Source organism: Prionailurus viverrinus, chromosome E1 (genome assembly GCF_022837055.1).
Source record: "Prionailurus viverrinus isolate Anna chromosome E1, UM_Priviv_1.0, whole genome shotgun sequence".
NCBI classification, from domain to species: domain Eukaryota; kingdom Metazoa; phylum Chordata; class Mammalia; order Carnivora; family Felidae; genus Prionailurus; species Prionailurus viverrinus.
The window spans coordinates 4,940,034-4,963,456 of record NC_062574.1 but is presented as its reverse complement, the minus strand read 5'-3'; the positions used below and the strand labels follow the sequence as shown (position 1 = coordinate 4,963,456).

The following is a 23,423-nucleotide window of genomic DNA, read 5'->3' as shown; positions in this document are numbered from 1 at the left end:
GGGCGGGCTAGAGGAGGCGCGGTCTCCTAGGTCCATGGCAGGCTTCTTACGGATACCCGGGTCCGCTATGCGGCTTCCGGGGAGCCGACTTTGGCGTCTCCTGCCCCACGGACTCGGGGTCTGGGCCCCGGCGGACGGGACCGCCGGAGCCTGGATGAGGCAGCTCTGCGCGCTGCGAGAGGAGGCGCGACGGACCTCGGAGCTCGCTCGCAGCTGCCGGGGAGACCGGCCCCTCTGCACGGCGACGCCACCTCCACCGGGGTCGTCGGGTCCCGAGCCGAAGGGCCGCAGAGACCCCACGCGGCCCTCCAAGCCCGGGGTGAGTGCACAGCCGGAGCCCTCCCTCTGTCCGTCGCGTCTCCACGCCGGCCCGCGACCTCCCCATCCCGCTTGGTCGCAATCTCGGAAGCCACTCGGCCGGGCCTGGTCCTCGGCTCAGCCTTACGCGGTCACAGACTCTCATCCCGCGACCCCCTCGGTTTGCGGGAGGTCCCAGCGCGGACGAGAGAACCGACGCCTCTCCGCGGTTGGATTCTCGGGTTTGGATCGTAGCGCGCTTTTGTGCCCCCTGCCCCCAAAATGAGTTCGGGTGTTCTTGAAGGTCTCAACCTTGAACTGACCAGGAGTGAGGAATCCAAGCATATTAATTACTGTCACTTGAACGCCCTTTAGATGTTCGATGTGTAAGTTGAAATTGAGCAAAATGTGGGTCGTAGTTGCGTGCTGGGTATGCCCTCTTTGATTTCGCTCAGGTTCTAGTTCTGATCTGGAAAAACCTGAGAGCCTCTCCCCACTAGTGATGGTTAAGAGAAGTGGGTTTTAGAAGCTGGGGGAAGAAGGGTGATGAATTAGACCAAGGTAGTGGACATCTTACTTACCTTGGGACCTGAAAAAGAGTACAAAGAATTAACTTGATGCAATTTGCAAGAAGCTCCATTTTTTAGATCTCTTCTACTTTGACTTTGTTACTTCTGGAAGCCAGAGTTAGAGTGACCTCCCAAATTGTTATTTGGTTTATTTATATTTTCCATATCAGCACAAACACATAATTAACTGGATTTGAAATCAGCCACTATGGTCAAGGTCACACGTGTTAACAGTCCTGGTACTTGAGCTTCAGGTCCTCTTTCACATGAAAGGAAATGGACTTAGGGAATTTCTTCTTGAAAAGGAATGCCTCTGTAATTGTGTTGGGAGCCCAGATGGAATTGCATCCACAGACACTGTCAAGTATTTTTTTTGTCAGTTTATTTTTTTTAACATTTATTCATTTTTGAGAGACAGAGCTTGCGTGGGGGAGGAGCAGAGAGAGAGAGAGAGAGGGAGACAGATTCCGAAGCAGACTCCAGGCCCCGAGCTGTCAGCACAGAGCCCGATGCGGGGCTGGCTCGAACTCATAAACGGTGAGATCATGACCTGAGCCAAAGTCAGACACTTAACTGACTGAGCCACCCAGGCGCCCCAGTATTTTCTCATCCTAGAGCAACATGAAACATTCTACATGTTGAAGAAGATCAAGATGTGTGTTTATGTATGTTAAAAACTACCATAGTAATAAATGTAGGACGATTGCATGTTTGCATCTGACTAGTATTTTTGTTTGTAAAATCTCTGCCCCAGTAGCCTGTTTCCTGGAAGTCTTTAGCATTCACATTTGCTATTGGTGGAGCCTTATTGGCTGGAATGAAGTACTTCAAGAAAGAAAAGACAGAGAGTAAGTAGATATCCTCTGCTCAGCTCTGAATAAAACCTTTCTTTTTTCTTTTTTTAGCATCTTTTATTTTGTTCTTAAACTTTTTATCTTGCAGTAAAAGTTTTTAGTGTTTTTTTATTTTTGAGAGAGAGAGTGTGTGATCAGGGGAGGGGCAGAGAGAGAGGGAGATGCAGAATCCGAAGCAGGCTCCAGGCTCCGAGCTGTCAGCACAGAGCCCGACGCGGAGCTCGAACTCACAGACTTCAAGATCATGACCTGGGCTGAAGTCGGATGCTTAACCAACTGAGCCACCCAGGCACTCCTATCTTGAAATAATCTTAGATGAACAGGATGGTTATAAAGATGACCCAAGAGAGTTACTATGTACCTTTCACCTAGCTTTCCCTATTGTTAACAAATTATATAACCATGGGTCATTTATCAAAACTAAGAAATTAAGATTGGTTCAGTACTGTTCACTGAATTCCAAACTGGATTTGGAATTCACCTGGTTTCTCATTGTGTCTTTATCTGTATTCAGATGCCACTGTGTAACAATATGAAGACTTAATTGTGAACAGATGGGAGCGTGGGTGGTATGACGCCCAGAGGGTTCCCAAGGATGACTTAGATGCATTCCAGCCATCGAGGTGCTCGTGACAGGGAAGCAGACACAGAAGTGAAGCATTTCACTAGAAGAGGTTCTCCCCAGCCTCTGAAGGGCCAGCCCCTCCTACAGACCACCAAGTATCAGCAGAGGGAAGGGCCACAGGCTGACCTTGGATGATGGAGAGAAATAGGGAGAATCTGGTCAGGGAGTGCCAGGAACTGCTCTGGCTTAGCACTTGAAATGTCCAGAAATTGGCTACGAGAACTTTATATTTTAGTCACTACTCCAGGCTTTTAAGATTTGGTTTAAAAGTTTCTAGTCAAACTTTAAAATGTCACATGGGGCGCCTGGGTGGCTCAGTCAGTTAAGCGGCCGACTCGGCTCGGGTCATGATCTCGCGGTCCGTGAGTTTGAGCCCCGCGTCGGGCTCTGTGCTGACAGCTCGGAGCCTGGAGCCTGTTTCAGATTCTGTGTCTCCCTCTCTCTCTCTCTGACCCTCCCCCGTTCATGCTCTGTCTCTCTCTGTCTCAAAAATAAATAAACGTTAAATAATAATAAAAAAAATAAAATATTACTTAAATCTGTTCTGGTTCTTCAGAGTCTGTTTTGAAGCCGTGATACAAAGGATATGTTTAGATCTGGGAGAATTCATAGGCTTCTAGAATCTTAGCAGTAGAAGGCCCATATTGATATACAGACCTGTTTGTTTTGTGTAACAACCAGTATTTTATTGATGGGATTTTCATATTCTAGTGAGAAATTAAGCTCCTTTAGTTTCACAAAGAAACAAAACAAGCCAGGAAAAGTAGTGGCAGAGACCATTCTAGAATAAGCAAGCTTTTTACTTTAGTTTGGAATTTCACCTGCGATAATATTTGTTTTATTAAAAACCCTATTATGAAACGATATTTAAAGTATCTGCAGAGGCACATGAGTGGCTCAGTCGGTTAAGTGTCTGGGTTTCGGCTCAGGTCGTGATCTCACAGTTTGTGAGTTCGAGCCCCATGTTGGGCTGTGCGCTGACAGTGTGGAGCCTGCTTGGATTTCTGTCTCTCTCTGTCTCTCTCTCTCTCTCTCTGTCTCTCTCTCTCTCTCCCTTTCTCTCTCTGTGCCTCTCCCCTGCTCTCTCTTTCTCTCAGAATAAATAAACTTTAAAAAATTCAAGTATTTCTAAATCATTTGAGAGTGTTTGCGGACATGCGTCATCATCTCTACTCCATTGTGTACTTTTTACAGACAGGTACGTTCTCCAATTTAATCATGATACAGCCACCAAAATCGGAAAATGAACATTGACTTGTTAACTACCATTCAGTCTTCAGGCCTCATTCAAGTTTTGCAACTTGGCCTTCTTGATAGCAGGAGTTCAGTTCAGAACCAGACCTTGTACCTACTTGTCTCTTTAGGCTCCTTCAGTCTGTAGCAGTTTCTCCATCTTTATGAGACTTTGATGACCTTGAAAACATTACAGGGCAGTAGTGTCCCTTAGTTTGGGTTTGTCTGGTTTCCTCGTGATCAGATTCGGGTCACGTTCCTCCAGCAGGAATGTCACAGAACTCGTGCTCTGTTCTCGTTGCGTCTCGCCCTGGTGGAACAGGGCCGCCTTTGGTCCCGTTACTGATAGTGCTCAGGTTGAGGGTGTGTCTGTCAGGCTTCTGTCCCGAAAATGTAATTAATATATATTTCGTGGTGTGCATTTACACACTTAAATGTTCATCCCAATCCGCATCAAACTCTCCATTTATTTATATCCGTGTGGACTTGTGCTCTCCTGCGTATTTAATGAACCGTAATCCATATTCTCTTTATTTTGATGCTCCACTGTCCCCTGTTGGTCCCTGGCAGTCTGAGCAGCTCTTGTTCCTTGGGACACGTCTCCAGTGTTCTTGGAGTTCTTCCTTCAGTCTGACGTGACAGGATGTTCCAGGCTCGTCTTGTACTTCTCTGCCATGGCCCTGACACCCGCCATGTCTCCAAAAGCCCTGTTCGCTTTTAGTGGAGGGTGATACTTAGAACCCAGGGCTCGTTGCTGCTGGGTTGTGTCCACTGCAGGGTCCTCTCGGTGGACAGATGTGGTTACATCTGCGTTTGCTTCTGTGTGAACGCATCTTGCAGCCACAAATTGACCCTGGCACCTCCAGTTTCTGCACAGTACTACAGACTGCATTTGGGTTTTTTCTCCCCATCTTTCTACCTCTTGCCATGTGTAACGCTTATCTTTAATTTACCTACTTGTTACTAATCCCCTGTATAGAACTGAGGTCCCATCACTGCTGTCCCCAGCGCATTCAGATGCCCTTGGGACACTCAGGTTAAGACTCCTGGTGCCAGGCCACCCACCCTGCCCCACTTGGGCTCAGACAATCCGCTCTGGGCCCCTGCGGCCCCTCCCCCACCGGCACCACGGCCACACCTGATGACAGGACTGAACTATTCCAAAAGAGGAAGAAATACCGTTACCACTTCCTTAGAGTCCCCTCTACATACCATTCCATTCAATTTGGTTTTGTTGCATTGTCATAGGATTGTTTTTCTTAAAATATTTTTTAAGTTTCTAGAAAACAGACTGTTTAGCACATTTTGTGCCCCCACAGTCATTAGTACAGTACTGACCGTACATCAGGCATTTCGGTGCCTGTGGTTAGACTGACTTGTTTAACGTGAGTGTTTGTGTCTCTTTAAGAGCTAGAGAAGGAGCGGCAGCGGAGCTTGGGAAAGCCTCTCCTCGGGGGCCCGTTTTCCCTCACGACTCATACTGGAGAGCCCGTCACTGACCAAGACTACCTGGGTCAGTGGGTCCTGATTTATTTTGGTTTCACTCATTGCCCTGATATCTGTCCAGAAGAACTAGAAAAAATGATTCAAGTCGTGGATGAGATAGGTAAGCCACTGCTAACTGTAAAAACTACTTTTCCGTAGTTTCACGTCCTCGGATTTCCGTTGGGCAAGGTGTTGTAATTACTTGCTTTCTGAGAATATAAAATTTCAGCATCCGGCTCATTTGCTGCTTTGATTCCCACGACCATATTCTCTACCAGAGGGAGCTTGTTCTGATGCCAAATGTTAAATTGCTTAAAAATGTGAGTGAGGTCTGGTCTCCTGTAGCGCTGCTTTATGTCCCTTGATTGTAGACATCCGTCACTGACACTGTCGTTGTCCCCGTGACGGACTAGCAAGACGGCGGTGTGGTCTGTGATGTGCCGTCAGCCGCACTGGTTAGTCCCAGACAGGAGGCAGGCCTCCATCCTTAAGCTGGATTGTTTCCGGGACTCAGTCCTCACTAATAGTTCACCTTGCCCTTGAGGTGTGGTGGGGCGAAAACCGCAAACATCACGTTGGATCAGAACACGAGATGCCCACGTGACGGGACCCCCGTAACGCATGTGCACCGGTGAAGGTGTTCAGTAGGATTCTTATCTGATCCCACCGCAGATACTCTGGGGACCTGCTCGCAGGCCGTCCCATCCCTTCCCCGTCCTCTCCTCCACGCTTAGGTGTCCCTGTGTTTCCCTAACCCTCGCTGTAGCACTTCCGGCTCTCTCTGCTGTAACTGCCAGCGTTCATCTTTTCCCCCAGAGCGTGAGTACTGACCAGTGGGAATATTCTTTCAGATGGAATTCCAACTCTGCCAAATTTAACTCCGCTTTTCATCACTATCGACCCAGAGAGGGACACCAAAGAAGCCATCGCCAAGTATGTGAAAGGTAGGTCCTATTAATAATGCTTTACATTTGTGTAGCTATTACAGTTCTTGAAAGATGGATTCATTCGACCTTACGTGCCTCGTGGACACGGGAGGACAAATGGTGTCGTCGTCAGGTTTACAGGTGAATAAAAAGTGAGGCTCAGTTGTGACCGTGAATAAGCAAATAAGAAACAAGTTTCTCAATTCCTGATGCACAGCTCTCTGTATTTTGTCACGGGAAGGACCGGACTTGGCCTCAGATATCAACTAAGTTAACAGAATCTTGAGTTGAGAGGCAGAACACATTGCTTCTCCTTCCGCCTCTGTACCTCATTCTCTCTGTAATAGGACAGATGTACATCCTGGGAGTATGGACGTTGGGAGATTAACGACATTATTTTTTTTTTTTTTAAGTTTGTTTATTTTTAGAGAGGGAGCGAGCAGGGGAGAGGCAGAGAGAGGGAGACAGAGAATCCGAAGCAGGCTCCAAGCTGTCAGCACAGGGCCCGACACGGGGCTCAAACTCACGAACTGTGAGATCATGACCTGAGCCAAAATTGGACGTTTAACTGACTTAGCCACCAGGCGCCCCAAGATTAGCGACATTATGAGATGTGAGCACAGTGTGAACTCCTACCGTATACTTTATAAATCCAGAACATTTATTATGAGAAGCACATTTATAACTTTTCATAGAAGACTCTCAGTTGAAACATCACATGCAGGTTAAAACCCATGAGAAAGCAATTCGAAAGACCGAGTGCCGGTAGAATTAAGGATGAATGCTTACGTTCTTAGGAGCTTGGGCAAGTTGCATAATTTCTTAGGATCCAAGTTTCTTCAGCTGAAAAAATGATGGGAATAAGAATCTGTTTTGTTGTTCTAGGAGTGACAGGAACATGGGCACTCAAAAGTCAGGAATTGGAATTTTAAGTCTCATTACGGTGAAATTGATTTAGGCCAAAGGAGCTAATAAGTACTTCTACATTTAATTTTGTTATATGACACATTGCAATGTGTATCGTCTAAAGCTTTGAGGTTTTTTTAAAAGTGTGTTTTGTGAAGGACCTGCTGTATCTTGTCGTTTAACATATTTATTGAGATATAATTGACATATAACATGTACATATTCAAAGTGCACAGTTATCTTTTGTCATGTCTGCACGTGTGACACCATCAAAAAATGAATATACCGGTCACCCTCTTGTGCCCTTGCCCCCGTCCCATCCCCAGATCTGCTGTCTATCAACATAGATTAGTTTCCATTTCCTAGAAGTCTGTGTCCACAGAATTATTTAGTGTACTCTCTTGTTTTTAGTGGCTTCTTTCCGCATAATTATTTTGAGACCCGTCCATGATTTAGCATATTATCAGTTGACTCTTTTTTATCTTCTGAGTAATATTCCAATGATGGACGCTGGAGTCGCTTTTAGTTTGGAGCTATATACGGAGAGAGACAGCTGCCAAGACCATTCATGTACAAGCCTCTGTACAGACACATACTTTTCATTTCCCTGGTAAACGCCTCATTGCTGGATCGTGTGGTGGGTGTGTGTTCATCTTTTTAAGAAACTGATAGTATTCCAAAGTGGTTGTACGTTTCACATTCCCAGCAGCCGTGCATGAGAGCTCTGGCTCCTGCCCGTGCTCCCCACACTTGGTGTGGTTTGAAGAGCACTTTATTGGTTTAGAGACAATTAGAGACCCTTCTTTTAGTGTCATGTGTAAGAAATCTTTGTCCAGCCCAAGGTTACAAAGGCTTGTGTTTTCTTAGAGTTTTAGAGCTTTTATTAGATATTCAAGGTGAACTTGTGTTCACTGTTTGCAGGTTAGGCAGAAATTTGAACAATGGCATAGTTTATTCCAAAAGCAGTAAAAAGCAGGTATAACTCATGGGGTGATAAACGGTCTCTGATGGAAGTGTGTGTTACGTTGGCAGTTATTTTCTTTTTAACCATAAATTAACCAAATCCTAAATATCTCCCGACAAGTAGGCATCTGAGTTCCTGTAACTGAAATGCAAAACCCTTACGGTAATATTCTCCACCAGCACATACATACAGAGATGGTGTCATCTTGACCAGTTGTACCGGATGGGGTGGGGGGATTTGAAAATATTTAAGTTTGGGGCACTTGGGTGGTGCAGTGGGTTAAGCGTCCGACTCTTAATCTCGGCTCAGGTCACGATCCCACAGTGCATGAGTTTGGGCCCCGCATCCGGCTCTGCACTGATGGTGCGGAGCCTGCTTGGGATTCTGTCTCTCCTTCTCTCTGCCCCTCCCCCGCTTGTGTGCTCAGCCACTTGCTCTCAAAATTAATAAAGAAACTTAATAAAATCTTTTTACATATTTAAGTTCATATTTAGAAAATTATTGCAATTTCAGCAATATTTTTTAAAAGTTTTGGATATACAACTAATTCAGACTTCATTTACCTTTCTGTTTACTCAGAGTGGAAAAGAAAAACAAGCCATTGTGCTTTTTCAGTAGCTGAACAGATTTTCAATTTAGGTTGGATTAGTCCGAAAAATGAAAACAGGCTTTTTTCCTCTCTGCCTTTGGAAGAAGGCACTGCTGCTCAGTGTTGTACTTCCATCCCCGTGGTGGTTTGGTGACTTCACCAGCTCACTTCCATAAATCCCAAAAACCAAACAGTAAATACATGCCGGGAGGTTATTTGCTGGAAGATGAGACACAGCCCTGGACCAGAGTCGACTGAATTGTGAAGCAAAAAGCAAACCTCTTTTTCAGGATACAACAAAACACTGTAATGCTTAATTCGTGGTAGTACCTTTAAGCTTGAGCGTGTCTCAGAACCGTATCTGAGTATTTAAAAACAACCAAATTAATAAGAAATGTGATTTAAATGATTAGAACATATTCCCTCCAGATCATTACAAGAGGACTTTGAAAGGATTTCACTTCCATATGATAAGGAACCAGCTTTGGGTTTCAGTGATTTTTTTCCTCTTTTCAGTTTCATTGATTTCTGCTCCAGTTCTTTTCTTCTCATTTGGATTTAATTTGCTCTTCTTTTCCTAGCTTCCTAGGGGGATATTTAGATTCCTGATTTTAGGTCCTCTCCACTGTATAAATTCAGGGCCACGAATATCCCTCGAAGGACTGCATTGGCTGCATCCCACAAATTTCAATAAGTTGTGTCTTCATTTTCACTTAGTTCAAAATACTTTTAAATATCTCTTGAGATTTCTTCTTTGACCCGTGTGTTATTCAGAAGTATGTTTCGTCCCTGTGTGTCCTGGGATTTTCCAGCGATCTTTCTGTTACAGACTTTGAGTACAACTCCACTGTGATCTGAGACCGCACGTATGGTTTCTGTCCTTCTAAATGTGTTAGGGTGTGTTTGATGGCTCAGAATGTGGCCTGTCTTGGTGAACATGACTTCTTCATTACAAGGGAGAGTTTGCGTTTGTTCTGTGTGCGTGTCTGTTCCTGTGAGTCACGAGGGGGGGACCAGGACACACGGGGAGAAAACAGCAGCAGAGACTCTGAAGGCAGGGGATGGGGGGTGCTTTCACTCGCTTCTTATTTTTCACTGTGTTTCTCTCTTTTTTTTTTTTTTAATTTAGAATTTTCTCCCAAACTGGTTGGCTTGACTGGCACCAAAGAAGAGATCGACCGAGTGGCCAGAGCGTACAGGGTGTATTACAGTCCTGGCCCCAGGGACGAGGACGAGGACTACATCGTAAGTAGACACTCGAGTGTCGCCCACAGGCCGGTGCTCAGACCGCACACTTGTGCCGGTCTGACAGTGGGCTGCAGAAATGAGAGAAAAGCTGAGATCATCACAAATTCCTCAGGAATTAGGGATATTTGAAAGGATAATAGAAGTATAATTTTTTTAAGGATACTGATTTAATATATATTCAGTGTCCTTATAATTGAATTGCCCATTCTCCTTTTTAGTGGCCCAGAAAATTATGGGAAAATATATGATGAGTAGTATTTTAGATTCAGTAGAACATGGTACTTGGATACCATGTTGGAAATAAAGAGAACCGATCGTTTGGGGACAAAGCTTTATTTAAATTTAAAAATATAGGAGCCCTGGGGCACCTGGGTGTCTCAGTCGGTTAAGCATCCGACTTCGGCTCAGGTCACGATCTCACAGTTCGTGGGTTCGAGCCCCGTGTCGGGCTCTGCGCTGACAGCTCGGAGCCTGGAGCCTGCTTCAGATTCTGTGTCTCCCTCTCTCTCTGACCCTCCCCCATTCATGCTCTGTCTCTCTCTCTCAAAAATAAACATTAAAAATATATATATATAGGAGCCCTGGGTGGCTCATTTGGTTGAGCGTCTGACTCTTGATTTCAGCTCAGGTCATGATCCCGGGGTTGTGGGATCGAGCCCAGCGTCAGGCTCCATGCTGAGCGTGGAGCCTGCTTAAGATTCTCTCTGCCCCTGTCTCCAACTCGTACTCTGTCCCTCTCCAAAAAAATAATAATAATAAAATAATAATAACCCATCGTCTAGGTTCTCTATGTCACCAGAGAAAAGGTGTAAGGAGCAGTGTTAGGCCATGGAGAACTGCGTTTTTGGAATGAGCCAGAGTTCTGAAAATCAAGAGAAAAGACTGAAAGCTATAAGAAGGTAGACTTTCCATCAGGTTTATTTTTATATGAATTATATACTTCAATTATATTCAATTCAAATATGAATTATGTGCACAATTACGTGTTTACTATTTGCTTTGTTATGATGGCGACCAGAAATGCGGTCATTCCTGCACAGCTCGTACATTCTCCAGCACTGCCCCCGGAGCCCTAGTGTCCACGTCACCCGGTCCCTCTTCTTACCTGGGCTTTCACAGCGAAGCACCAACAAAGGGCATCAGCACCACCCCACCCACCCGGTTTTCTTCTCAAACGGGACACTTTTTCCTGTCCATTAATAGTTGGTCTTGCTGTTTAGTATTAGTTCAGTTCTTCCCCCTCAGCTGTCGTGCTCTGGTTTCTCTGTAACATTGGTCGGGCGGAGTGATTAAGAATAGGAGCCTGTCTCCAAAACGTGGTTTGGGTCGGATGCCCAACTATACGATCAACTGCCCTTCGTGTGTTCTTTAAAATACTTTGAAATGTTGGTGTCGTCTACCTTGACTATTTGGTCTGGGACCCAGCAAGAACACATCATTTTCGTGCTGTCTGCCCTGTAACCAGCAGTGACAGCAGGTGTGTGCGAGATCATAGACATAGACACGTATTTGGCCACGGAGATTTGTATTCAGTCATAAGATAGTCACGCAGATAATCCAGAATATGAGTATTAACTTTTTTTTTTTCAACGTTTATTTATTTATTTGGGACAGAGAGAGACAGAGCATGAACGGGGGAGGGGCAGAGACAGAGGAAGACACAGAATCGGAAACAGGCTCCAGGCTCTGAGCCATCAGCCCAGAGCCTGACGCGGGGCTCGAACTCACGGACCGCGAGATCGTGACCTGGCTGAAGTCAGACGCTTAACCGACTGCACCACCCAGGCGCCCCGAGTATTAACTTTTTTAAGTTTAAAAATTAAAATGCAGATATCTAAGTCTTATGGAGACTTCTTGGACCTTCTGGAATACATCCTAGACCCGATTTTGAGAAATACTGGTCTACTGCCATAAGAATTTGACCTTTTGATCAGAACCAGTGAATTGTGCCTTTGAAGCTAATGGAACTGTATGTTAGCTCCGCTGGAGTTAATAATAATGAAAAAGAACCAATGAGTTCTTTGCTAAATCAACCAGTAGGGGGAGGCACTCTCCAGCTTGTTAGGTTTTTCATTGGTATGACTTCTGTCCTTTGAGGTCACAGATTTTCGTCCGCAAAATGGTGTGGGAAACTTCAGTCAAGATTTAAGGACCTGCAGGGAGTGAGGGAATCAGGTTTTCTTAATCTCAAGCAGCAGTAGCAAAGGGGAAGCTTCTGGCTTTTGAGTGCCCGTGGAATCTTCAGACTGATAGTACATGTGAACTGGATGTGCCGGGGACGCCTGGGGGGGGGGGGGTTCAGTCAGTTAATCAGCCGACTTCGGCTCAGGTCATGATCTCACAGTTCATGAGTTCGAGCCCTGCATCAGGCTGTGTGCTCGGAGCCTGCTTCGGATTCTGTGTCTACTTCTCTCTCTCTGCCCCTCCCCTGCCCATGCCCTGTCTCTCAAAAATAAATAAATGTTAAAAAAAAAAAAAAATTAAAGAAATGGGTGTGCCAAACATTTAGGGTCCACTCGAAGCTGTATATATATATTATTGATATATATATATATACATACATTATATATATATATATATATAATATTACATTCGTATGTAAGTATTAAGTAGGAAGTATTTTTGAAAAACAACATAACTGGCTTTCAAACCCAAGAAAAGATGTGCAGTTCCACTCCTAATGAAAGAATGTGAATTGTATAATGCAATGCTATTTTGTACCTGTTAGATCAGCAAAGGTCAAAAGTTGGAAATGTATTATCGAAATCTAATTTGGGGAAAAAGGGAATACGCTATTGGGAGGAAATTTGGAACCGTGGGCATTTCTGTGCATAGATGATAGGAATTTAACTGAGAGACCCTCTTTGGAAGCCAAAAGTGTCAGTATCTGTCAGCGTTTAAAGTGGAATACTTTAAAGAGATTCTACTTTGAGGGATTTTTCTATACCTGTACCCTACAGTATTGTTCGTAGGGAAGAACCAGGCAACCATGTTTTAAAAGCTACCCTGTACTTACTGGCGGAGAACGGTGTCCAATACCTTGTTAAATGAGAAAGCGCCTACAGGACGTTGTTGCTTCTGTATAGAAAGAAGTAGGCAGGTATGTACACTCGCTAACAGATGTGGACAGTTTTCTCTGGAAGAATCCAGAAGGATCTGGTGGCAGTGGTTCCCTTGGAGGAGAACGGAGGGACTCCTGGAAGTCTGGAAGGAGTGACAGGCTTCCCCTGTAGAAGTTTACCGTATATTCTTTTCGCATTTTTATGCACATATATTTACTTTGCAAAACATAAAAAATGCACGTGTCTGTGAAGCATACAGACTGCCCCACAGAACGCTGGCAGAGATCGTGCAGCAAGGTGGCAGCAGAAGCGGACTGTGAAATCGGGCAGGCCTGGGTTCTCAGCTTCGGTCTGGCTCTTACTGTTCTATAACTTCCTCTCCAGCCCGTTGGATTATTTCTAGAGGAGTGGGATGCCTGGCTCGGGACGAAGGTGGCATGTGACAGAGCTTGTCGGTGAACGTTGGCTTCCTGTATCTGTCCTGGGACCTACTAGAACTCTAAACTTGTGGGTGAGATACATACGACAGCTCTCGCTCTGCCCACAAGGCAGCTGGACGTTGAGACACGGCCACTGACAAGTTTGACAGATACGGGTAGAACAGTATTTTCGTTCTGTACTAGAAAGTCATTTCTAGTAAGAACACTCATAACATAAGTCCCCTGGAATTTTAGTTTTTTAAGGGAGTGAGAGAATCGAGTACCAAAAGAAACAGAAAAACGGAAGCTATAGATACAGAGGAAGGTGTAAAGCGTGAGCTGGAGACCCAGTTCTGACTCGGTATCAGATACGCGGAGAAACGCTGATCCCCCGTCCTGCTCCTTCAGCGAATTATTCCAGGACATGTGAAATCACCAGCTGTTTGAGCTCTTGGGGCACATTCTTTCCTTCTGTGCGCAGGCAAGTGGCTCTTTCCATTTGCTCTGTGTTTACAAATGTGTGTATATAAAAAAGCAATAACCTCACAGACCTATAATGTGTGGCGGGTGTATTTGGGGGTGTCTCCGGTTCGGTATGTGTGATCACATTTCGGTCTTTCTTTTTGTCTTGCCAAATAGCAATCAAGCCTGCAATAAATTCCAAGGACTCCTTAAGCGCCAAGCCTTCTGCTCATTTAAAGTTGGATTAAGTGGAGGCACATAAATAAAAACTGTATGACCAATCCAAGCTTAGGTTAGAGGTAGGAATGTTTTCAGAACTTTGCTTGGAAAATAGATAACTGTAAGGTGACTCCTCGGAGGGGTAGCATTTACGTCTCCTGAGGACGGCCCAGGTGATCTGCCTCAGATAGGATCATTCGGCAGAGTATATGCCAGCTTCCTGGGGGAGAAAAACCCTTATTTCCACGTTTCCATGTGAGTCACTAATATCAGGACTACATAGCATGCCAGAATGTATAAATCATACACTTACAGTAGTGGTGACTTTTCTGGGTTCTTCTGATAACAGTGTGGTAGGCAGCATATGGGAGCAATGAGGTACCCGTTTCTTCCGAAAGCAGCAGCCATTTCTTGGAAGTCGATTCTCCGAGATCGAGTGCATGCGTGTGTTATGGACAGAACCAGAAGAATCCCAAATTCTAGCTGATGTCTAAGGCAGTAGTCAGTGCAGAGTGCTGGAATGCAAACGATTTTAGATATTTGTCACCGTGAATTTATGAAAATAGGCTTAGATGCATTCTGTAAACGATACATTGTTACAGAGGTTATTTAATCATTAATGTGAAGTTCTCATCTGCAGCATTTAATCAGAAAAATAAGCGACTTATTTTGGTAATCTTTTTGTCCTTTCCCTCCCCCACCTTTTTCTCTGCAGGTGGATCATACAATAATAATGTACTTGATTGGACCAGATGGCCAGTTTCTAGATTATTTTGGCCAGAACAAGAAGAATGCAGAAATAGCTGGTTCCATTGCTGCGCACATGAGGGAACATAGGAAAAAGAGCTAGCCAGAGCGGTGGCGCCGGGTGGATGTTCTCTTGCCAAAGAGGAGAAAAGCTTTGTCTCCCACAGGAGCCAACATCTATCTGTGTATATACATATGCAACCGACAGAATGGCCTTCGTACCGCAAGAACATCTGTATTGTGGACATTATGGGTGCAGTACAAATAGGTATTATGTTACCCTTGGGTTCAGCCAAAATCGATTCTTGGAACTGTAAAGATTACAACCGAATAGTCGCTTGAGACCGGAGGACCAAGTTACCGTGAAGCCGTGGGATGGACTCAGGAGAGACTCAGCAGGTGCATTTCTCCACGTCAGAGGGGCCCTCGGATCAGCACTGCTGGTCACCAGGGTTGTGGGGCTGAATTTCCAGGAAGAGTAATTTCCACAGTGCCCTTGCTTTCCTCTTCGAGTTCTTGGTGGCTGATAACAGTCAAATTAAAATCAGGCTCTTGGACATCCACAGTTGGGTTTTTAGACCTGAAAGCATTTAAGTATAGTCTTCCGTGCGAACAGACACCATGGTCAAGTTTGTATTGTGCTTCCATCGGCACCTGCTGATTTTACTAACGAGGAAGTCTGTTGTTTGGGGAAGATGGGTCAGTTTCTCTAGGGGTCTTTTATGTGATTTTCATTTAAATGTGCCAGGTTTTCAGGCAGCTACCAAATGGACAAAAGAGGATCTTGAATCGGGACTGTGACACAGGGTTCTCCTCTGCCTTGGCTGGGTTGCAGTGGGTGTGAAATAAAGGTGTGCTCGGTTTTGCAGCTTGGACAGTGTGACCTTTCTTTTTTTTTTTTTTTTAATTTTTTTTTTTCAACGTTTATTTATTTTTGGGACAGAGATAGAGCATGAACGGGGGAGGGGCAGAGAGAGAGGGAGACACAGAATCGGAAACAGGCTCCAGGCTCTGAGCCATCAGCCCAGAGCCTGACGCGGGGCTCGAACTCACGGACCGCGAGATCCTGACCTGGCTGAAGTCGGACGCTTAACCGACTGCACCACCCAGGCGCCCCTAGTGTGACCTTTCTTGTGCTGAAGGGTGGGTGCGTCCACGGCAGCACAGAGACCCGCAGACTCGGGTGGGCCCCTTGAGTGCTTGTTAGAGCTCAGGTTCCGGCCAGGGCTAGATTCGCAGGTTCCGGGTGGGACGCAGACCTGTACGCTCATTTTTTTTTTTTTAATGTTTATTTTATTTTAGAGCATAAGTGGGGAAGTATAGAGAGAGACAGACACAGAATCCAAAACAGGCTCCGCACTGTCAGCACACAGCCTGATGCGGGACTCGAGCCCACGAACCATGAGATCATGACCTGAGCCTAAGTCAGACTGAGGGAGCCACCCAGGCACCCTGGACCCCTGTGTTCACAAACAACACGTAGGTGCCTCAGATGCTGGTGGCCTGGGGATCAGGCTGGAGAAACCGTTTTGTGGGGAAGCAGCGTTTTGATCTGCACAAGTGACAAGCTGACCCATCCTTCGGTGTGTCTGTTAACAGCATGCTGTGCACACAGCCGTTGAGGAGAACGAGTGGTGGTGTGAATCCTTTGTGAATTCAGCTTCCCTGGGCGTCTGGGCTCGAGTGTCCCTTTTTCCTACCAGAAGCGGCCACCCAGGGCCAAGTACTCCCAAAGTTTTTCAGTAAATCCTAATGCAACGGATACAGTTTATACTCAGACACACTCTTGCACATCACTTAGGTTCCACGTGCACATGATACAGGCCTGTCGTGGTTTTTAAATTCACAATACTTCCGTTAAACCTACAAGAAATACGTCAAAGTACATGAAAAAGGAAAACCTTACACTCCAAAGCGGCCATGGGCTGCATGGTCACCGCCCCCAGGATTCGGATGGTGAAGTGCTGATCCCCAGTACCTCAGAATGGGACTGTATTGGCAGAGGGCGTCTTTGCAGAGGTGACTCAGATAAAATGAGGCCGTTAGGGTGGGCCCTCGCCCAGTGTGACTGGTGTCCTTAAAGAAGAGGGCAGGGGCACAGAAGACCAGCTCCATGAGAAACTTAACCCCGCTGACACCTTGATCTCGGGCTCGGGGGCTCCAGCCTGGTGAGAAAATGAGCCATGCTGAAGCCCCCCACCCCGCACCCCCCCCACCCCCCGCCCCCAGTCTGTGTGGCTTTGTGCCAGCAGCCTGACCAGCTGGCACCTGGCCGTTCTCCAGTATCCGGTAGAGAAGAAATAGCCACAGGACTGAGTTTCTGTAAACGCCATGGTGGAATGACTTTCCTAGGAACCTTGTGAAGAAGGTGAGGGGCTTCGCTGAAGGACTGGTCTCATGTGACAAAGAAAATACCAAATGTCTAACATGCCAGACATGAGAGAAGCTGGTCTGCTTTAGGCCACAGGACATTTGTGTGGGTCACTTTGCAGCAGGCTGGCCTCAGATAAAATGGAGTCTTCGTTCTCTGATGTCACAGGTTAGAGCTGCACGAGGATCCAGAGAGCGAACGGCAGCTTTTGAAGAACCGCATTTGCTGTTCGTTCCAGTGTCAAGTTTAAAGGCTTAGAATCAGGATGTTAGAAGCAGGGATGACGTCAAATCTTGTTTTAAGCGCGAGGGGACAGTCCCAGAGATGCGGCTACTGCCCTTCCTCGTGAACCTAGGTTAGAACGTGGGTCTCCGTGTCCGGTCAAGCCCCTGCGTGACCCACTGCCATGGGGTGCTGACTGTGACCGTGTGAATCTAACCAAGCCTGGGGGTGCACTGTGGCGGGCGGGCAACCTTTCCAGTTGTGAGTTCGGGGAAATCAGAACGAAGGCTGCCTTTCAACAAAGTATCCCTTGCAGACCTTCAAGTGCTCGTGCTGGGCTCTCCAAGGGAATTCGTATTTTTAGAAACGATGTTGTTTATTTGAAAAGTAGAAGAATCCTGCCTGTGCAGCATGCACGGAAGTACTTCGTGCACCCGGCTATCCGCGAGGCCGCTGGTAACCTGAGGTCCAGGGGGCGAGATTCACTGAACACACACCCATTTGGTCAGTCCACAGTAAAACACCCGTGGGCTGGAGACTAATGGGAACCCAGTAGAGCGATTTGATGTTGTTGTTTATATAAGCTCTGTGTCCAACGTGGGGCTTGAACCCATGACCCTGAGATCAAGAGTCGTATGCTCTACCCACTGAGCCAGCCAGGTACCCCCTGCAGTAGAGTGATTTGGAATTGCAGGTGAGTTATTTTAAAGTATCTTTTGGGGAGCCCGGGTGCCTCAGTCAGTTAAGCATCCAACTCTTGATTTCACCTCCCCCACTTGCTGTCTATCTGTCACAAAATAAAGTATAAAAAAGTTAAAATATCTTTTATTGCTTTAAGTCCATAAAAAGACTAAATTTTTGAAGTCATCCACAATCCCTCAACATCTTTTTTTCATATAGTACAATTTAAATCTGCGTGAGCTACTTTTAAAAGAGCAGCCACCCATGCAGAGCATTTTTCATCCACTGAGTTTATACTTTCTACTCATAGTCATGAGTCCCATTACTCTTTAAAAAAAATTTTTTTTTATTAACATTTATTTATTTCTTGAGAGTCAGAGACAGAGCACGAGCAGGGGAGATGCAGAGAGAGGGAGACACAGAATCAGAAGCAGGCTCCAGGTTCTGAGCTGTCAGCACAGAGCCCAACATGGGGCTTGAACTCATCAACTGTGAGATCATGACCCGAGCCGAAGTCAGTCGCCTGACCGACTGAGCCACCCAGGTGCCCCAAGAGTCCCATTATTCTTAATGATATGGGTGGCTCCTCCTGTTTGCTAACGGGATGCAGTTACCCCTTTAGCCAAGCGTTCCTTAACACCTCCAGAACTCAGGCGGTCATCATTCGTTATTCGTTGCTAAGATGTATTTTAAAGTCTATTGGCTCTTCTTCCACAATTTTACTATATTCTCAGTAAAGGAAATTTGGAATATACACAAAAACTGGAGGGAGTAACTTAAAAATCACCATTATTCCCAAACCAAGAAACAGCATTGGGATGTATTTACCTTGAATCATCAATATTTAAAATCTCTTAGGGGCACCTGGGTGGCTCAGTCAGGCTGAGCATCTGACTTCAGCAGAGGTCATGATCTCACGGTTCGTGGGTTCGAGCCCCGCGTGTTGCTACGGTGACTAGCAAGATGATGCCTGGCTGTCATGTGACTCTTAATTGTTATAGTTTTTTATATTATTGTATATATATTTTGGTGGTTTTTTTTAAAGTTTATTTTTATTTATTTTGAGAGAAAGATAGCAAGTGGGGGAGGGGCGGAGAAAGAGGGAGAGAGAATCCCAAGCAGGCTCCACGCTGTCAGCACAGAGCCTGATGTGGGGCTTGAACCCACGAACTGTGGGATCATGACCTGAGTGGAAATCAAGAGCTGGACACTTAACTGACTGAGCCACCCAGGCACCCCTATTATTGTACATTTGTTGATTGCTGACTTTGGTCAATAATGAAATTAGCCCAGTGTTCTCGCCAAGGTTAGGTGGTGGATTAGCCAGAGACAAAATACTTTTCAGGGCAAACTTGAGCTGTCCTGTCCGTGCTCCCCCGACCCTGTCACGCACACGTGCACACGTGAACACACGTAGTCCAGAGTCCTCTCCTGTAGGCGCTGGAAGGCGTGCGCTGAGCACACAGCCTGCGAGCTCACCCGGAACCATCACAGTCTTGCTCCTCAGGAACGTGTGGCACCGAAACCAGATCTGGTTTCAACACGGACCGTGTGCGCCGAGCTAACCCTTCGGAGACCTCTTTTCCTGCCCGTGACCTGGGAGTGCTCACAGCACCGCTGGCCCTGGGTCAACATCACAGTCACGAGAAGCCGAGGAGAACAGCACGTGCCTAACATGCCTCTAGGTGGGGGCTGCCGTTCCTTCTGGCCCTGGTGAGCGTGGGGGTCTGGGCCTCGCTTGACAGACGGTGTCCACAAGTGGGTTAGTTAGAAGCGTGTCCTGCCTTCCCTCCGTCACGGGTCCACTTGAGCCTGCCTTGAAGTGTGTGGTCTCGTGACAGGCCCCTGCCTGTTCTGACCCCCTCCCCGTACTGGCACGCACGTACCTCCTGGACCTCTTTGGTCGTCCTGCCTTAACGAACTGCTCACACCTCCTTGCTTAAATGGCATTCAGATTTAGAGACAAGTTTCTTGGAAAAAAAACCATAAGGCTCGAACCAGAAACTTGAGGCATTTGGTGAACACAAGAACACCAGGACACGATTATATGGTAAGAGCAGGCGGTGTGACGGGGTCCTTTCTCAAGGAGCTGGTGGGCACGGAGGCCTCATGAAGTCCCCTTATCTGTAGTGAAGTAGACGGAGTATGAGCAGATGTATTAAATGGTGTCAGTGAGTGATGTGAAGAAAAGAAGTAACAGTTTGAAGAGTGATGGGGAGGACCGGCATTAACTGGTCATGGACGGTCCTTTGGGGGGTGACCATCTGAAACTTGAGAGCGAGCTGTGTGAGTACCTGGGGGGAACCTCCCAGGAAAAGGGCCCTGACCCCTGAGTGTGCTTGGGAAGCAAGAATAGCAAGGGGCCTGGCGTCACAGTAGCTCGGGGAGTCAGGGAGGACGGCAGGTAGAGGCTGGAGAAGAGGCCTGGCGTCACATTCTGTGCATGGCAGGGACTCTGGCTCTACGGTCTACAGAAGGGCTGAGAGCAAGAGCCTGGCCCGACCCATCTGCACAGAGCCCCCGCTGTAATTGTTGCTTTGGTTCACGTAGGAGTCCGGGTTCTAATGTACCCCCTCATTGCGGAGGGGGGGCGGTCTTAAAAGTCACGCACCCTGTGTACTAATTCAGGAGAACATATCTGGCTGTCTAATCGAAAGAAAACGAATTTTCTTTTTTCCTTTTATGGTGGGAGTTTTAAAAGCCAATCCAAGCGTGGAATAGTTCAGTGGACTTGGTAACGCCCATCACCAAGCTGCTTTCATTATCGCCGCAGGGCTGATCTGGTTTCAGCGACATGCACCCACCCCCACCCACCCAGTGCCCCATGGGTGCGACTCTCTGGAAGATGCCAACTCTGTCTTTGCAGAACATAGCCACAGTGCCATCATCACATCCAAAGAAGTTTGGGGCAGGGGCGGGGGGTGGGGGGGCTGCGTGGCTCAATCAGTTAAGCATCTGACTTCGGCTCAGGTCATGATCTCACGGTCTGTGAGTTCGAGCCCCTCATCGGGCTATGTGCTGACAGCTCGGAGCCTGGAGCCCGCTTTGAATTCTGTGTCTCCCTCTCTGTCTGCCCCTCCCCCGCTCGTGCTCTGTCTTTCTCTCTTAAAAATAAACATTAAAAAATTAATTAAAAAACAAACCAAAACAGGGGCGCCTGGGTGGCGCAGTCGGTTAAGCGTCCGACTTCAACCAGGTCACGATCTCACGGTCCGTGAGTTCGAGCCCCGCGTCAGGCTCTGGGCTGATGGCTCAGAGCCTGGAGCCTGTTTCCGATTCTGTGTCTCCCTCTCTCTCTGCCCCTCCCCCGTTCATGCTCTGTCTCTCTCTGTCCCAAAAATAAATAAACGTTGAAAAAAAAAAAATTTAAAAAACAAACCAAAACAAAGAAGCTTGGGTGTTTTGTTTAATATCAGCATATAGGCAGTCAGTGAAAAGTCAAGTTTACAATTGGGTGCTTTCCTTGCAAGGGGGGGGGGTCTCGACACCGTTGGTCACAGAGGTGCGCTGTGTCCAGGTTGCACGTGGACTGCGTCCGTGTCTGCACTCAGCCCAGGACACGCGGGGTTTCGAGTGGCACGGCCCCCACAAGCCTCCCTGCATTCCCCCTCGGGAGTGGCGGTGTTTGGGCTGGACCACATGGGAAAGACTGCCCCCCCACCCTGCTCTTAGTTGTTTTCTTTGCGCAGCAGGAATAACTGAGCACAAAGCCAAGCGCCGCGAGGACAGGGAAGACAGGCACAGTCCGTCTGGCGCTCCCATCCCGGCAGGAGCTGGGTGCTTACTGATGGCAAAGCTCAAAGGGACAGTGTGAGCCTGGCAATGACACGCACATCTGAAACGTATTCAGCTCTATGGGGCGCCTGGGTGGCTCAGCTGGTTAAGCGGTGGGGGGAGTGGACTGCACAGAGACGGCCCGGCTGCATGAGGCACAGAAGCTTGCTCAGAGGCTCCTGGAGGCTTCCTGGGCCCGGGACACCGAGGGCCGCCAGCGGAAGGAGGGAGCAGGCATGTTCCTCGCTGGCCGCCGCCATGAGCAGCAGCTGGCCGTTGTCAGTCAAGCTGGGGGCCGCTCTGATGATTCCCGTGCCGGTCAAGGCCCTTTTTAGGGGACACACCCAGGGACACGGCCATGTAGTCGAGCCATCTGAAGTATTCCTGGGTGGGTCTGCAGTTGGCAGAAGGGCCAACGGCTGAAGGGCCGTTTTCCATGAAGATGATGCCAAAGCTGAACCTTGTGGATGTGTGCGGGCCTTCCGGTCTCAAGCAGTCCTATCAAGAGCCCTGGGCTGTGTCCTCTGGGCCGCAAGGTCTCCACGATGGCCTTGAGGCCTTTATGCCAACTGGCTATGGGACGTGTCGCAGACCTTCCAGCAGGTCCTCGTCGTGTGGGGGAGGAAAGGCCCGAGTGGGGACTCCTCTGCAGGTTTGTGGTAAAACCAATACAAGAACCACCTCCCAGCCCTTTCACCCAAGCGTGGCCCTGGGCCAGCACTGTCGTGGCACCCCGGGGCTTAACTAGAAAACACAGGGTCTCAGCCTGCCCTCCAGAGCTCCTGAATCAAAAGCCTGCATTTAACGAGACCTCCAGGTGATTCGTAACTCACATGAAGGTTTGAGAACCACGGCTCCACGACGCGTTGACCTCCGCCCCCTCTAGGCCGCAGAGCCCCCTCGTTTCTCCCCAGGAGGAAGAGGGAAAGTAAAAACTAACAAAGTAATTCATCTTCCCACAACCAGGAAGCCCTCTCTGTAATTAATTTTCCTTCCATCAAACACATAATTTGAAAGAGTCTCTCAAGTAAACAAATTCCATTTTCTGATAATGGTTGGATCGCTCCATTTTTCAAATTTTAATCAAACACATAGATCACTCCCTGTCAGAACTTCTCTGCAACAGAGGATGCCAAGGGTTTCTCTGTTGATGTAATTACAGCAAAAAGCAAAAAGATACGCTGTTTGGTTAGCCTGTGAAGCCTTATCAGGGCTAAATGCAGTATTTCCCCTTGGGCATTTTAGAGAATTGAATTGAAACAAGATTGAGGAACGTTGCCCTCCAGTCGTCCGGGGCTGATGAGAATAGCTGAAGTAATGAAGTAGGTCTGGGAGAGGCTGAACTTGCCTGTCCCCCCCCCCCCCCCCCCCCCCCCCCCGGGCATCTCGGGCTCTGGTAAGACTGAGAGTGGGGCCACGGAGCCCCGCAGAGGATCACCTTCCTTCCTCAAAAGGGCCTGGCAGTTAGCGTATAATTTAGGCATATCCACAACATAGATCTCACGCATACGCCTCGATAAACCTTACTTTAAAAAGTTCCAATGGCATTTTTGGGAAGCTCAACAAGAAAGATTCTGAAATTAATCTGGAAAAATAAATATGGAAAATAGCTATGGAAAAGCTATACAGGAAAGTACAAGAAGGTGGTCAAAATAATGGCAAAGAGAAGAAAAAGACTTGCCTTCCCAATATTATGACCTATTACCAAGCCATCAAATTTTAAAAGTGCAGGATGTAAACGGCATTCACCAGATAGATCAAATCACAAGT

At 47.2% G+C, this 23,423-nt stretch overlaps 1 protein-coding gene across 2 annotated transcripts; it reads left to right on the top strand.

The window, feature by feature from the left end:
* Positions 1-11: 11 nt before the first annotated feature.
* On the top strand, positions 12-15,478 carry LOC125151297 (protein SCO1 homolog, mitochondrial). Of its 2 annotated transcripts, none has more exons than XM_047832032.1 (6): positions 12-319; positions 1,624-1,714; positions 4,987-5,091; positions 5,915-6,007; positions 9,578-9,693; positions 14,574-15,478. In XM_047832032.1, exons 1-6 carry the CDS (start codon positions 35-37, stop codon positions 14,706-14,708), a joined length of 825 nt encoding a protein of 274 aa, XP_047687988.1. In that variant the 5' UTR covers positions 12-34; the 3' UTR covers positions 14,709-15,478. The 2 variants fall into 2 exon arrangements, with proteins under 2 accessions (XP_047687988.1, XP_047687987.1); XM_047832031.1 differs by having other exon boundaries at positions 4,987-5,184.
* Positions 15,479-23,423: the final 7,945 nt, after the last annotated feature.